We start from the raw sequence: 16,189 nt of genomic DNA, 5'->3' as shown, positions 1-16,189 counted from the left end.
GAGAGCAGGGGGCAGCCAATCAGAGAGCAGAGCAGGGGCAGCCAATCAGAGAGGAGAGCAGGGGCAGCCAATCAGAGAGCAGGAGTCAGCCAATCAGAGAGGAGAGCAGGGGGTAGCCAATCAGAGAGGAGAGCAGGGGGTAGCCAATCAGAGAGGAGAGCAGGGGGCAGCCAATCAGAGAGGAGAGCAGGGGCAGCCAATCAGAGAGGAGAGCAGGGGCAGCCAATCAGAGAGGAGAGCAGGGGCAGCCAATCAGAGAGCAGAGCAGGGGTCAGCCAATCAGAGAGGAGAGCAGGGGGCAGCCAATCAGAGAGGAGAGTGGTGTCAGCCAATCAGAGAGGAGAGTGGTGTCAGCCAATCAGAGAGCAGAGCAGGGGGCAGCCAATCAGAGAGCAGGAGTCAGCCAATCAGAGAGGAGAGCAGGGGGCAGCCAATCAGAGAGCAGAGCAGGGGGCAGCCAATCAGAGAGGAGGAGTCAGCCAATCAGAGAGGAGAGCAGGGGGCAGCCAATCAGAGAGGAGAGCAGGGGCAGCCAATCAGAGAGCAGAGCAGGGGGCAGCCAATCAGAGAGGAGAGCAGGGGGCAGCCAATCAGAGAGGAGAGCAGGGGGCAGCCAATCAGAGAGGAGAGCAGGGGCAGCCAATCAGAGAGGAGAGCAGGGGGCAGCCAATCAGAGAGGAGAGCAGGGGGAAGCCAATCAGAGAGGAGAGCAGGGGGAAGCCAATCAGAGATATACTACATACTGCATTAAATATACTGTATACTGTATACTGAATGTAGGATTCAGTCTGCTACTTCAGCAGACCGACACCGTTCACACCGCAGTATGCAGTATACAAGTTTCCCAGAATGCATTTCACGGCAACCGGTAGCGGTAGCTGTAAAACAGGTGAAAAGCTGTTTTATTTCTCGCTCTAGCGCTGTTATTACGTAACTTTATTAAGTTTTAATATGTTTTCATGTGAGAAAGTAACTGTTTAGATCCCAAATCTACGGCCAGTTTATCCAAACGACGGCTGGTTAGAAGTTTGCTCCGATGTTTTTCAGAGAAGTGACATCACAGAGACAGCAGCCGGTCTGCAGAGCTGCTCGGCCGGCCAACCTCCGTCGTCATCCCGGGGGAGAAAACGATCACTAATTAACTTACCCACAGGTTTTTAGAGGTTTACCACCGGCTGGTTAAATTATTTCTAGGAGATAAATGTTGGTCTCATTGATGAAATCTAACAGCTGTATCAGTAGCATTAGTTAGTCTGAATGTAAAGTGAAGCTTCCTGTGTGTATTGGACAGAAGAGACACCACATTTACATCAAGAAATAAATGTTTTACACTGAACCGATCAGTCTGCATTAAGTTTTATTTTATTAAACTATAGTTACGGTCCACGGCAAAGATACTTCACTACTCTAAACCGTCTTTGGTTACGGTTAGACGTCAGGGGAGCATTGCATTGTGGGATACAGGACACAATGTAGATTGGTCAGATACTGGAGATATTTCTCGAACCAGTACGACATCCGGGAATTTTTCGCATACTGCATACTGCATTTTGGCCAAATCAGTACGTCGGTAGGGCTGGGACGATACGCTTTTCTCCACCGATTCGATTCTTCTACGATCTTTTGGATGGCGATTCGATTTAAATTGCGATTCTACGATATTGCCGATTCTCTCGATTTTTAGTCTTTAGCGTTTTTAACATTTATCTGCACACAAATACTGCAGGAGCCTATAAATGAACATACTCCATTATAAAGTGAACTTAAACCCTTTTCAAAACCTGGACTCTCTGTATGTAAAAAAGGCTAACAAATGCACATTGCACAATATTAAAAAAAAATTGTTGAAAAAAAAAAATCAATTTAAAAATCGTAAAAAAAGGTATTGCTATTTCTCCCACCCCTAACTAGCAGTATAGTATGCAGTTTCGAATACAGCCTTTAATCCACGTTCACACATCATCGTAACACAGACAGGTGAGGACGTGTGATGTTGTCATGGTGACTCACCCCCAGGTGCAGCGCCGTCAGGCCGTGGTTGTCGGCCATGTTGACGTTGGCTTCTCGCTCCAACAGCAGAGACACGGCGTCCACATGACCTCCTGCTACGGCCAGCATGAGAGGAGTCCTGAGGAGGAGCAGGAGGAGGAGGTGAGAGGAGGAGGAGGAGGAGGAGGAGGAGGAGGAGGAGGTGAGAGGGGGAGGAGGAGGAGAGAGGAGGAGGAGGAGGTGGTGAGAGGAGGAGGAGGAGGAGAGAGGAGGAGGAGGAGGAGAGAGGGGGAGGAGGTGGTGAGAGGGGGAGGAGGAGGAGGAGGTGGAGGAGGAGGAGGAGGTGAGAGGGGGAGGAGGTGGAGGAGGAGGAGGAGGTGAGAGGGGGAGGAGGTGGAGAGAGGGGGAGGAGGAGGAAGAGGAGAGAGGAGGAGAGGGGGGGAGGAGAGGGGGAGGAGAGAGGGGGAGGAGGAGGAGGTGGTGAGAGGGGGAGGAAGAGGAGGGGGAGGAGGTGGAGATGAGAGGGGGAGGAGGAGGAGGAGGTGAGAGGGGGAGGAGGAGGAGGAGGTGGAGGAGGAGGTGGTGAGAGGGGGAGGAGGAAGAGGAAGAGAGGGGGAGGAGGAGGTGGTGAGAGGGGGAGGAGGAGGTGAGAGGAGGAGGAGGTGAGAGGGGGAGGAGGAAGAGGAAGAGAGGGGGAGGAGGAGGTGGTGAGAGGGAGAGGAGGAGGAGAAGGAGGAGGAGGTGAGAGGAGGAGGAGGTGAGAGGGGGAGGAGGAAGAGGAAGAGAGGGGGAGGAGGAGGTGGTGAGAGGGAGAGGAGGAGGAGAAGGAGGAGGAGGTGAGAGGAGGAGGAGGTGAGAGGGGGAGGAGGAAGAGGAGAAGCGAGGAAAAGGAGAAAGAGGAGGAGAAAGAGGAGGTGATGACTCACTGTCCCTGAGAATCAGCAGCGTCCACCAGATCTGCAGCTTCTGATTCGTCGAGCAGGAGGCGAACGCACGTCGTGTGGCCGTTCATCACTGAGGAGGAGGAGGAGGAGGAGGAGGAGGAGAGGGTTAATGATGAAGATGATGATGATGAAGATGTCAATTCAATTCATTTATTAAGGACTGCACAACCAGTCGGCAGAATTTGCTTTCGGCGCAGCATAGCAGCACATAGTTACTGTGTGGCAACAGTAACATACATGAGCAGACATCAACATCAGACCAGACATTTACATACTATACAGACTATCCCTTTTAAGCCAGGAACACACCGCCACGACGCTTCCCGACCAAGGGGGCAGTTGTGGGTCTGAGAAGTGAAGTCACTTCCACGTTCAACAAACTGCAATCCCCTCTTCTTCCTCTGGGGGCTGGTGTCAGAAGGGAGCATTCCCCATAGACCCCCATGTTAAAATCACCCACTTTACATCCTCAGTAAACATGTTAAAAGCCTGGTGTCAGAACGTTTTCTGGTCTCAACCGATAGTTTCTACCCCCGCACACACTCTGAGGGGGGTGAATTTTTTTTTAACTCTACCGTTTTACTGTTATTAGGTTAAAACTCTAGCCAATCAGGGCGCGGAAACGTTGAGTGACAGGTCCGAGCAGCTCCGTGGACAGCTGCTTCGAGGCCAGTGGGTAAATCCAACATGGCGCTGTTCAGGCCGCCATATTGGAGTCACAAAAACGACTCCCCACAACCAATGGGGGACGTCACGGACGCTACGTCCATTCTTTTTACAGTCTATGTTCCCGACGCGTCCCGACGCGTCCCGACGCCGGCGGCTTTGGCCGACGAGTCTGTCGCCTCTCGTCGGGAGAAAGGAAAAAGTGAAACACACTGTGACCGCCCCGACTGCCGACCAGAGCGACTGAGTGGCGAGGACTCAGACCAATACAGACCAGGGGCAGCTCTGCTCACTGTTCATTCAAACAAACTAATGCCACTGCCACAGTTAATTTCATCAATGAGACCAACATTAATCTCCCCAAAACAATTTAACCAGCCACGTTTTAACAGCGCTAAAGCCAAAATTAAAACAGTTTTTAGCAGCTTACTGCTGTGGCTCGGTTGCCGCGAACTGGCGATAGCCGATGCTAATTTCTGTTAGCCCGTCTATGGTGTTTTACATTACACGTTAGCATTAAGCTAGCGGGCTTTATATGCTTAGTTGTGAGCTGTGTGTGTTTTGAACGTTGTTTCAAACTATGTGGGTTTGATTGAACATCTTTGATGTTTAAATATATATATATTGCCGCTTAATATATTGCTTTATTTTATTTTGTATACCATTTTTACTGTAGCACAGGCTAGGACACCGTTTGTTTACTGTGGTCACTTCCGTCCCTCCCACACACCGCGCTGATTCGCTTAGGGCACCGCCAATCAGAATCGCCATAGCTAGCACACAGCCAATCAGAGTACCCGACGAGTCTACTCTCCCGACGGCCGACGAGTCCCGACTGAGCATGTTCAATCGGCCCCGACGAGACCCGACAAGAGCCGAGGCTCCCCGACGGAGAGGAACACACCAAACAGACGAGCTGCCGACGCCGTCCGACGAGGCCAGACGCCCGACGGTCGGCTCGGTGTGTCCCTGGCTTAACACAGATGGAGCATGGAGATGAGTGGAGTTCAGTAGTCTGATGGCAGTGGGAAAAAAGCTGCTTTTGAACCGGGTTGTTTTGATTGAAATGGACCTGAAGCGTCTGCCAGAGGGCAACAGCTGAAACAGGTGGTTGGCTGGGTGTGTTGGATCAGAGATTATCTTATGTGCTCTTGTTATTGTGTGTTTATGGTAAAGTGAGTCAAATGATGGGAGGGGAGTGTTTGTGATTAGAGATGCTTTTTTTTTTTATGATACGTTGGAGTTTGCTGCGTGAGTGAGTGTCCAGACTGAGATGGAATCTGTGAGGATGCTGATAGGATGGCTGTGTAGAACTGGAGGAGGAGATTGCGTTTGACTTTGTATTTCTTGAGCTGCCTGAGGTGGACTAGTCTTTGGTTGGTCTTTTTTATTATTATATGGCTTGTGTTAAACCAGCACTAAGTAACTTTTCAACCTTCATAAAATATTTTCATAACTTTTGTGATGATACATCGACTTACAACAAGTTGAATGACACCTCTGTCGTGGCCTGAGGGGGTCTGTATCATTATGGTCTGTATCTCTTTCTCTGGCACTAAGCAGCTTTGAGGAGCATGGTAGGAACCCTGCTCTCACTTTACTTTCACTTTCACTTTTGCGAGTCACAACAAGGAGGGAACAGGCAAAACGGCACTTTAGCAATGGATTATGTTTGTGTTTTCACTTTGAAATGATCCACTGGAAACAGAAACTTAGTTTTGATGTCTTCTGTTAATTTTAATGCAGGATATTTACAGGGCTTCACGCTAGTGCTCATGGGAAATGGAGTCTTCCTTCAGGCAAAACACTACCACTTTGGTCCACAGGCACCGCCAAACTCAACCAAAACTGAAAGTTCTTTAGTACTGCTTTAAAGTCCCATTTGAGTGTGTTGCTGATATGAGTGCCCAGGGACTTGTAGGAGTCTGTGATTGTGATGTTTGAGGGGTGGTTTGCGTCTGAAATCTGTTCTGAGTTCTTTGGTTTTGGAGGTGTTGAGTTGTATGGAGGTTATTGATGAAGATGATGATGATGTCGGCCTGGCTGTGCCTCACCTGCCAGGTGAACCGGCGTGCGTCCGTGCCGGCCGTCGGTGCAGCGCGGCGACGCCCCCTGGCCGAGCAGCGTGTGGACACAGTCGGTGTGACCGCGCAGCGCGGCGAGGGCCAGCGCCGTGCGGCCCAGCTCGTCACCACGGTCCACCTCCCTCTGGCCCTGCAGCAGCACCTCCAGGGCCTGCGCGTGGCCGTGGTACGCCTGGGGGGGGGGGGCAAGACACATTTAAAGATATCTGGAAGGATTTACAAATTGTAAAATGAAATGGAGAAGAAATTTACAAATGAAAAATATGAAAAAAAACTATTGAAAATAGAAAAATGAGTTGAAAAACGAAGAGTTCATTTGCAAAAGCAGATAAGTGCCATTTTGAAAAAAATGAGCTGAGGCTTTGTAATTATTCTTTGCATTTTTTTTTAGATATGTCTGTCTTGTTACATCTCAAAGTCACTCAACTTTGGTTTGACTGAAATCACCTTATTATATGTAAATAAAAAATAAAAAATGAAGATTCTAGAATTTTTTTAAACGGAGTTATCTGCTTTTGCAAATGAACTCTTCCTACCTCATTTACATATTCACACAACTCATCTGCATGTCTCTATGTTTAACATGGATAATGTTTCATTAATGAAACTATGATCCATAGAAATAAATATTAAAACTAAAAACAGACTGTAATTCCTGTTTTTTATTATTGAAAAATATTTTTCTATTTTAAAAAAAATTGGGGAAAAAAAACAATTTAAGGAAATTTGAAAGAATTGAAAAATGTACAAATGAAATGGAGAAAAAATTTACAAATGCAAATTATTAAACTGAAAATATAAATTAAGTTGAAAAACAAATATTCCCACCTCATTTACATATTCACACATGTTTCTATGTTTGTTATGGATCATGTATATGAAACTCTAGAAATAAAGAAATCTCTTCAGAAATAAAGTGGAAATAAATAAAAAAAAAGATGAAGAACTAAAAATCTTTTTGAATTTAAAAAAAAATTTAACAAAGAAAATTAAAGAAATTTGAAAGGATTTAAAAATTGTAAAATGAAATGGAGAAAAAATGTTACAATTAAAAAATATTGAAAAAAAAATATTGCAAATAGAAAAATAATTTGAAAAACAAATAAATAAAGCAAAAAATAAAACTAAATAAATGAATAAAGTTCGGTGACTCACGGCCAGGTGCAGCGGGCTCCTGGAGCTCGGAGATTCGGGGTCGTCATGGTGACTGTCGTCTCTGTGCAGCAGCTGCCGGCCACAAGAAATAAACACATAAACACACATGAAGCTTTTATTGTGAAAAGCTGAAGCTGCAGCCGTGTGCTTCCTGTCTGATCTGGACCTGCTTCCTCTTGTCTCAGAGTTTCTACGGTAACCTGAACTTCCTGTCAGCTCCCCATAGATATACTATATACTGACTAGATGCTGCGTTCTGCTTCTCAGCGTACGTCAACACGGCGGCCATCTTGGTCGGGGGTTCTGACCACAGACCAGTCAGACCCTGTAGAACACACTTCACTGTATTTATGCATGTGGGTGTGTGTCTGAGTATCTAAAGTGTATGTTTAATACATAAAAACAACAATTATAAAAAAAAAAATTTTTGTTGTATCATAAATATACGTCTGACATTTATAATAAACCAAGCGGCTTGAGAATCGGTTGAATATTCAGTGAGTTATGGTGATTTTACGTAATAGTTGATAGACGTCTGCCTCTGTTGACTAGTGCAGGAAGTAGACACGGCTTCCCCCTGACCAAGATGGCCGCCACGTTGACGCATTCCACTCAATAGAGCTGCCTGGGAACGCAGCATCTGGTCAGACCAAAATCTCCTTGTTGTTTACAACTACTTCCTGGTAGAAAACCAGCATGAGAACAATAGTGACGGACGAGAGTTTCACTATATTTATCTCATTTTTCATGTCACTATATCACCGTTTAGACTAATCTGATGTTTGTAAAGTTTATAAAACCAATGATTGGACAAACATTACTATTTCTGTGTGCACATTTTTGTAATTAGTCATGGTTATCATAGATTAGCCGGGCTAACGGTTAGCTACCTGTTTAACTTTAATAACTCTCAGACGGTCCATGAAAAAACATTTTCTCCAGCGGATATCTGAGTTACAACATGACTGAGCTAACTGGAGTTTAGCTACCGTTAGCTTAGCTACCGTTAGCTTAGCTACTGTTAGCTTAGCTGCCGTTAGCTGTCCCCGTCAGCTGAGCCACTGATGCTTTCTAGACACCGTGATTCCCCCAAACTGAATAAATACAACACATAGCAACACAAAACACACACACAGAAATAGTAATGTTTCTTCAATCATTTCAGATTTGTCTAAACGGTGATAGGGCGTGAAAAATATGATATATAGCTAAACTCTCGTTCGTTACTATTGATCTCATTCACATTACAGCTGGTTTTCTACCCGGAAGTAGAATGTAAACAACAAGGAGATTCGGTCTATATATACATCTATGTCAGCTCCCTACGTTAAACTGAATGTTGCCGTGGTAACGCAGCGCGGCGCGTTGCCGTGGCGACGGGACCTACCAGCTCCAGACAGTGGCGGTGGCCGTAGGCGGCGGCGTAGTGCACGGAGCTGTAGCTCTGCTTGTCCTTCAGGGAGGCTGTCGCTCCGCTCTGCAGCAGGAACTCTAAACATCTGGAGACACACACACACACACACACACACACACACAGAGACACACACACAGAGAGACACACACACAGAGACACACACACACACACAGAGACACACACACACACACACAGAGACACACACACACAGAGACACACACACACACACAGAGACACACACACACACACACAGAGACACACACACACACACACACACAGACACACACAGAGACACACACAGAGACACACACACACACACACAGAGACACACACACACACACACACACACACACACACACACACACACACACACACACACACACACACACACACACACACAAGACACACACACACACACACCACACAACACAAACACACCCCAACACACAGACACACACAGATACCACCACACACAGAGACACACACACACACACACACACACACACACACACACACAGACACACACACACACACACACACACACACACACACACACACACACACAGACACACACAGAGACACACACACAGAGACACACACAGATGTGTCAGTGACATCTTCAAACATCTGGCTGGAGGAAATGTGAATTAACTGGAACTATTTTCAACAGCGGATCGATCCAGATGTTTGGAGTGTGTGTGTGTGTGTGTGTGAGATCCAGATGTTTAGAGTTTGTGTGATCCAGATGTGTAGTGTGTGTGTGTGTGTGTGTGTGTGTGTGTGTGTGTGTGTGTGTGTGTGTGTGTGTCTCTGTGTGTGTGTGTGTGTGTTTGAGTGTGTGTGTGTGTGTGTGTGTGTGTGTGTGTGTGTGTTACTCACAGCGCCGCCTCCTTCTCTCTCTCGGCCTGAACTCCTTCGCTCTCCGGCTCCAGAGCCACGCGGCGCCTGAGGAGCAGAAACATCTGGTTACCACGGTCACCACCAGTATGGTATCCATGGTAACCATAGCAACAGAGCAGCAGCAGGTTTCTACTTCCTGTCCTCAGGTGAATAACAATCTAATCCTCCTCCTCCTCCAGATGTGACTGTGACTAAAGGCTGATGTGTTACTGTGTAACCATGGCGATGTGTTACTGTGTAACCATGGCGACAGGCCTCACCTGCGGTCCAGGTCGGAGGCGGCGGCGTAGTGCAGAGCGGAGCGACCCCATTGGTCGGTGGCGTTGATGTTGGTGCCACAGGAAACCAGAGTCTCCAGACACTGGTAGTGACGACTGGCTGCAGCGTAGTGGAGGGGGGTTCTGATGGAGGGAGGGAGAGGGGGGGGGAGAGGAGGGGAGGAGGGGGGGAGAGAGAGGAGGAGGGGAGGAGGGGAGGAGGAGGAGAGGAGGAGAGGAGGAGGGGAGGAGAGGAGGAGGAGGAGGAGAGAGGAGAGGAGGAGAGAGGAGAGGAGGAGAGGAGGGGAGGAGGAGAGGAGGAGGAGGAGGAGAGAGGAGAGGAGGAGAGAGGAGAGGAGGGGAGAGGAGAGTGGAGGAGGGGGGGGGGGGGGGGGCGGGGGGGGGGAGGAGGAGAGAGGGAACATATTGGGTCAATTGGGTCCATACAGGAAGAAGAAGGTCAAAGACGAAAGGGAAGGCAGGAAAGATAAGGGGGAAAGAAGGAAGGAAGGGAAAAAGCAAGTAAAGAAATATGGAGGGAGGAAACAGATTCGTTCAAGGAAGGAAGAAGGGAGGAAGAAGGTAGGAAGGAAGGAAGGAAGGAAGGAAGGAAGGAAGGAAGGAAGGAAGGAAGGAAGGAAGGAAGGAAGGAAGGAAAGAAAGAAAGATGGAGGGAGGGCACAGATTCGTTCAGGGAAGGAAGAAGGGAGGAAGAAGGGAGGAAGAAGGTAGGAAGGAAGGAAGGAAGGAAGGAAGGAAGGAAGGAAGGAAGGAAAGAAAGATGGAGGGAGGGCACAGATTCGTTCAGGGAAGGAAGAAGGGAGAAAGAAGGGTGGAAGGAAGGAGTGGAGATAAGAGGAAGGAAGGAAGGAAGGAAGGAAGGAAGGATGGGAGGGAGGGAAAAGGATTGTGGAAAGAAGGAAGGGAAAAGGAAGGAAAGATAGAAGGAGAGAGGGAACAGATTGGGTCAATTGGGTCATAAAGGAAGGAAGAAGTAAAGACGAAGGGAAGGAAGGAATAGAAGGGGGGAAAGAAGGAAGGAAGGGAAAAAGCAAGTAAAGAAATATGGAGGGAGGAAACAGATTCGTTCAAGGAAGGAAGAAGGGAGGAAGAAGGTAGGAAGGAAGGAAGGAAGGAAGGAAGGAAGGAAGGAAGGAAGGAAGGAAGGAAGGAAGGAAGGAAGGAAGGAAGGAAAGAAAGAAAGATGGAGGGAGGGCACAGATTCGTTCAGGGAAGGAAGAAGGGAGGAAGAAGGTAGGAAGGAAGGAAGGAAGGAAGGAAGGAAGGAAGGAAGGAAGGAAGGAAGGAAGGAAGGAAGGAAGGAAGGAAAGAAAGAAAGATGGAGGGAGGGCACAGATTCGTTCAGGGAAGGAAGAAGGGAGGAAGAAGGGAGGAAGAAGGTAGGAAGGAAGGAAGGAAGGAAGGAAGGAAGGAAGGAAGGAAAGAAAGATGGAGGGAGGGCACAGATTCGTTCAGGGAAGGAAGAAGGGAGAAAGAAGGGTGGAAGGAAGGAAGGAAGGAAGGAAGGAAGGAAGGAAGGAAGGAAGGAAGGATGGGAGGGAGGGAAAAGGATTGTGGAAAGAAGGAAGGGAAAAGGAAGGAAAGATAGAAGGAGAGAGGGAACAGATTGGGTCAATTGGGTCATAAAGGAAGGAAGAAGTAAAGACGAAGGGAAGGAAGGAATAGAAGGGGGGAAAGAAGGAAGGAAGGGAAAAAGCAAGTAAAGAAATATGGAGGGAGGAAACAGATTCGTTCAAGGAAGGAAGAAGGGAGGAAGAAGGTAGGAAGGAAGGAAGGAAGGAAGGAAGGAAGGAAGGAAGGAAGGAAGGAAGGAAGGAAGGAAGGAAGGAAGGAAGGAAAGATAAGAAAGATTGGAGGGATGGGCAACAGGGGATTCGTATCAGGGAAGGAAGAAGGGGAGGAAGAAGGAGGAAGGAAAGGGAAGGAAGAAGGAAGGAAGGAAGGAAGGAAGGAAGGAAGGACGAAGGAAGGAAGGAAAGAAAGAAAGATGTGAAGGGAGGGCACAGATTCGGTTCAGGTGAAAGGAAGAAAGGGAGGAAGAAGGGAGGAAGAAGGTAGGAAGGAAGGAAGGAAGGAAGGAAGGAAGGAAGGAACGAAAGAAAGATGGAAGGGGATGGCACAGATTCTTATCAGGGGAAGGAAGAAGGGAGAAAGAAGGGTGGAAGGAAGGAAGGAAGGAAGGAAGGAAGGAAGGAAGGAAGGAAGGAAGGAAGGATGGGAGGGAGGGAAAAGGATTGTGGAAAGAAGGAAGGGAAAAGGAAGGAAAGATAGAAGGAGAGAGGGAACAGATTGGGTCAATTGGGTCATAAAGGAAGGAAGAAGTAAAGACGAAGGGAAGGAAGGAATAGAAGGGGGGAAAGAAGGAAGGAAGGGAAAAAGCAAGTAAAGAAATATGGAGTGGACGGAAACAGAAATATTCGTTCAAGGAAGGAAGAAGGGGAAAGAAAGGTAGGAGGAAGGAAGGAAGTGAAGGAAGGAAGGAAGGAAGGAAGGAAGGAAGGAAGGAAGGGAAGGAAGGAAGGAAGGAAAGAAATAAGAAAGATGGAGGCGAGGAGCACAGATTCGGTTCAGGGAAAGGAAGAAAGGAGGAAAAGGGAGGAAGAAGGGTAGGAAGGAATGAAGAAGGAATGAAGGAAGAAGGAATGAAGGAAGAGAAAAGGAAAGAAAAGAATGGAGGGAGGGCACAGATTCGTTCAGGGAAGGAAGAAGGGAGAAAGAAGGGTGGAAGGAAGGAAGGAAGGAAGGAAGGAAGGAAGGAAGGAAGGAAGGAAGGAAGGAAGGAAGGAAGGAAGGATGGGAGGGAGGGAAAAGGATTGTGGAAAGAAGGAAGGGAAAAGGAAGGAAAGATAGAAGGAGAGAGGGAACAGATTGGGTCAATTGGGTCATAAAGGAAGGAAGAAGTAAAGACGAAGGGAAGGAAGGAATAGAAGGGGGGAAAGAAGGAAGGAAGGGAAAAAGCAAGTAAAGAAATATGGAGGGAGGAAACAGATTCGTTCAAGGAAGGAAGAAGGGAGGAAGAAGGTAGGAAGGAAGGAAGGAAGGAAGGAAGGAAGGAAGGAAGGAAGGAAAGGGAAAGAAGGAAGGAAGCGAAAGGAAGGAAAGAAAGATGGAGGGAGGGCACTGATTCGTTATTTATACGTTCAGTGAAGGAAGGAAGGTAGGAGGAAGAAGTAGGAAGGAAGAATGAAGGAAGGAAGGAAGGAAGGAAGGAAGGAAGGAAGGAAGGAAGGAAGGAAGGAAGGAAGGAAGGAAAGAAAGATGGAGGGAGGGCACAGATTCGTTCAGGGAAGGAAGAAGGGAGAAAGAAGGGTGGAAGGAAGGAAGGAAGGAAGGAAGGAAGGAAGGGAAAAAAGATTGTGGAAAGAAGGAAGGGAAAAGGAAGGAAAGATAGAAGGAGAGAGGGAACAGATTGGGTCAATTGGGTCACAAAGGAAGGAAGAAGGGAGGAAGAAGGAAGGAAGGAAGGAAGGAAGGGAAAAAGGATTGTGGAAAGAAGGAAGGGAAAAAGGAGGGGAAAAAATATGGAGGGAGGGAACAGATTCGTTCAAGGAAGGAAGAAGGAAGGAAAGAAGGAATGGAAAAGGGAATGAAAGAAATATGGAGGGAAGAAGTAAGGATGAAGGGAAGGAAGGAAGGAAGGAAGGAAGGAAGGAAGGAAGGAAGGAAGGAAGGAAAGAAGGAAGGAAAAAGGAAGGAAAGATAGAAGGAGGGAGGGAACAGATTGGGTCAATGGGGTCAAAAAGGAGGAAAGGAAGGAAAGGAAAAAGGATTGTGGGAAGAAGGAAGGGAAAAGGGAAGGAAGGAAAGAAAGATGGAGGGAGGGAACAGATTTGTTCAAGGAAGGAAGAAGGGAGGAAAGAAGGAAGGGAAAAGGGAAGGAAAGAAAGATGGAGGTATAGGGAACAGATCAGGTCAATTGGATCAAAAGAGGAAGGAAGAAGTAAGGATGAAGGGAAGGAAGGAGGGAAGGGAAAAGGGATTGTGGAGAGCAGGAAGGGAGAAAGGAAGGAAGGAAGGAGGATGGAGGACGGAAACAGAAAGACGACAGGAGGGTTAAACATTGTAGCATCTTCCTGTCAGCTGATTGGTCCGTTCATCACATTATTTGTCCCATTTACATGAGAGCTTTTCATTCCTGAATATTAAAATATATTTAATAGGGCCTAAGTTCAACGAGATTTTTCATCGAAAGTTGACGACACACACAAACAGGGGTAAATCAACATCCGGTATTCCGGTCGCAGCGGCGGTAGAGCGATTGACAAAGAGTGTGGCTACACTTTTCATTTCAAACAAACTAATAACGACCGCGCACAAAAAGATATAATCAGTTTGAGCACTAATCATTAATCTTCACTAAAATAAAGTATTAAAAAAATAAAACCATCCAGTCAAGAGGACTGGTAAAACCTCTAAAAACCTGTGGAATTTTAAAGTTACCATTTACCTGGATGTAGCCTAACGAGCATCTGTCCAAACTAAAGCCCACCCCCCGTATCGCCATGCTATTTTCTACCCTCCTGCATTTTTCTCCCACAATCAAGCACATTTCCTAACAGGCAATATCATGACAACAGCCTGCGGATTATTTAACAGCGAATGTTCTCGCATTAAAAGAATAATAAAACTTTTAGCAGCTTTACTGAAACTGCTGTCTGAACGGAGTTAGCGATGCTAATTTTTTAGCCCCGTCAGTTAGCATTAAAGCTAAGCGGACGTTATGCTTACTTGGCATTAAGTCTAAGAACTTTATGCTTCGTAGTGGTACTGGGCTGAGTGAGTGTTTGAAGGATGTTTCAAATAATGTGGGGTTTGAGTGAACATCTTTGATGATTCAATACATATTTCCTGCTTAATAAGGTTTATGCATATGGCATTATTTAAAAGTAGGCCCCCTAATGATTAACCACATAATCTTACCCATTTGGAACAGTGACAAATAAAACCTTGATGCAAGAAGAATTATGTTGAGAACTGGACATTTGATATACAGTAACTCAGTAACGGTTGAAAACCAGTGTAAACGGTTTAGTTTTTTAATAATTTATGCCGTTCAAAGAGCAAGTTGCTAAACAAAGACTTTATCCATCATCCTCTTCGTATAGGAGACCTACCCTGCTAGAAAAAACCTGCATGGAAATGAAGGCTGGTCTATGCTTTTGTTTTCTTTTTTTTAGCAGTAGCCCAACACTCTATCTTTCTCAGGTCTATCTTTCGGAAACTCGTGGAAATGCAAGTACGGCTGTTTTTATTAGTCTAGAAATATGTTACACTGAAAGGTGTTTAAAAAAAAACGCCAACATGGATGTGTATTATATTACGCAAGCAGAAGCTATTATATTTTGGTATTCAGTCCCATTGCGCTTCCGCGACCGGAAGTAGTTTTACCCTGTAACGGAAACCGGAAGTACCTAAACCCGGAAGTCGTGAAATAGGCCTATTGGGAATAAAAGTTAATTCGGCTTTAATCAGACCAGCGTGTGGTCGTCTCACCTGCCACAGTTGTCTCTCCGGTTGTGTTCACCTCCACTGCTCAGCAGCAGCTTCACACACTCCACGTTCCTACACACACACACACACACGTTTAATACTATTATATAATTGAATTTATGGATCAAACTACAGAATTTAATTCTTAAAGGGACAGTTCAACATTTTAGTCAGATCCTCTCATCAAACTCATCAAATACACAATCCAACAACTCCACAACGCTCTGGTGGACAAGTTGTGAGCTGCACATTCACCACGCTATGAGATAATCATGTAACATTATATAACATTACGACGCATGACGCAAATACTCTAGAGAACTACTTTCTCTTCTGACATCCCTCCGCCCAGCAGCAGCCGTGTCAGGAAAGTAGTTCCGGTTATGAATTTCCCTCTAAAACAACTCTGTGTGGTAACGTTGGTTGTTAAATTATCTCCATAATAGCGTGGTGAAAATGTGCAAAGCTCACAACTTGTCCACCAGCGCGTTGTGGAGTTGTTGGATTGTGTATTTTGTTTGAGTTTGATGAGGGAAATCAACCAAGAAATAAATTATCCCATAATGAGCCCTCCGTGATCTTAGCTCCTGAGGCAAAGCTCACGGTCTGTCATGCTTCGGCTTCCAACCATTCTAAAAACAGCTTGCACCGACAATTAAAGGTAACGAACCTACTGCTATGACTATAGGGATTATGGTGAGAGGAGGATCTGACTAAATGTTGAACTGTCCCTTTAAGAGAATTTCAATGGTCCTTGTTGAACCTTATTTACATATTTTTATATAAAGAAAAGCTGCAGGTCTGCATGTGTGTGTCTTCTTTCCTCCCTTCTTCCTTCCTTGAACAAATCTGTTCCCTCCATCCATTTTCTTTCCACAATACTTTTTCCCTTCCTTCCTTCCCTTCGTCCTTCCTTCTTCCTTCCTTTTTGACCCAATCTGTTCCCTCATTCCTTCTATCTTTCCTTCCCTTTTCCCTTCCTTCTTTCCTCTCATCTTTCCCTTTGTCCTTCCTTACTTCCTTCCTTCCCTTCATCCTTCTTTCTTCTTCCTTCCTCTTTTGATCCAATTACCTATACCTCCATCTATCCTTTCCCACCCATTTTCTTATTAAAGCTAATTACTCCCTTCCCTTCTTAACTTCCTCCCATCTCTGTCCTCCTTTGTCCTTCCTTCCTTCCTTCCTTCCTTCCTTTCATCCTTCCTTCTTCCTTCCTTTTTGACCCAATTGACCCAATCTGTTCCCTCCCTCCTTGTGTCTTTCCTTCCT

At 46.4% G+C, this 16,189-nt stretch overlaps 1 protein-coding gene across 3 annotated transcripts in view; it reads right to left on the bottom strand.

The window, feature by feature from the left end:
- The window catches only part of ankrd44 (ankyrin repeat domain 44), a 57,168-nt gene that overhangs the window by 7,802 nt on the left and 33,177 nt on the right, over window positions 1-16,189 (bottom strand). For all 3 annotated transcript variants that reach the window (XM_085772660.1, XM_085772658.1, XM_085772659.1), the window contains exons 13-20: window positions 14,924-14,992; window positions 9,413-9,553; window positions 9,132-9,197; window positions 8,226-8,337; window positions 6,839-6,910; window positions 5,654-5,855; window positions 2,916-3,003; window positions 2,011-2,128 (exon numbers count right to left, since the gene is read on the bottom strand). In XM_085772660.1, coding sequence (XP_085628786.1) covers window positions 2,011-2,128; window positions 2,916-3,003; window positions 5,654-5,855; window positions 6,839-6,910; window positions 8,226-8,337; window positions 9,132-9,197; window positions 9,413-9,553; window positions 14,924-14,992 — 868 coding nt within the window. The remainder of the gene's footprint in view (window positions 1-2,010; window positions 2,129-2,915; window positions 3,004-5,653; window positions 5,856-6,838; window positions 6,911-8,225; window positions 8,338-9,131; window positions 9,198-9,412; window positions 9,554-14,923; window positions 14,993-16,189) is intronic.

This window comes from Trachurus japonicus, unplaced genomic scaffold, assembly GCF_045865225.1.
Source record: "Trachurus japonicus isolate A0001 unplaced genomic scaffold, Traja_1.0 AP030749.1".
In the NCBI taxonomy this organism is placed as follows: Eukaryota; Metazoa; Chordata; class Actinopteri; order Carangiformes; family Carangidae; genus Trachurus; species Trachurus japonicus.
The sequence above is the reverse complement of the archived record's forward strand: the minus strand, read 5'-3'. Positions and strand labels throughout refer to the sequence as shown.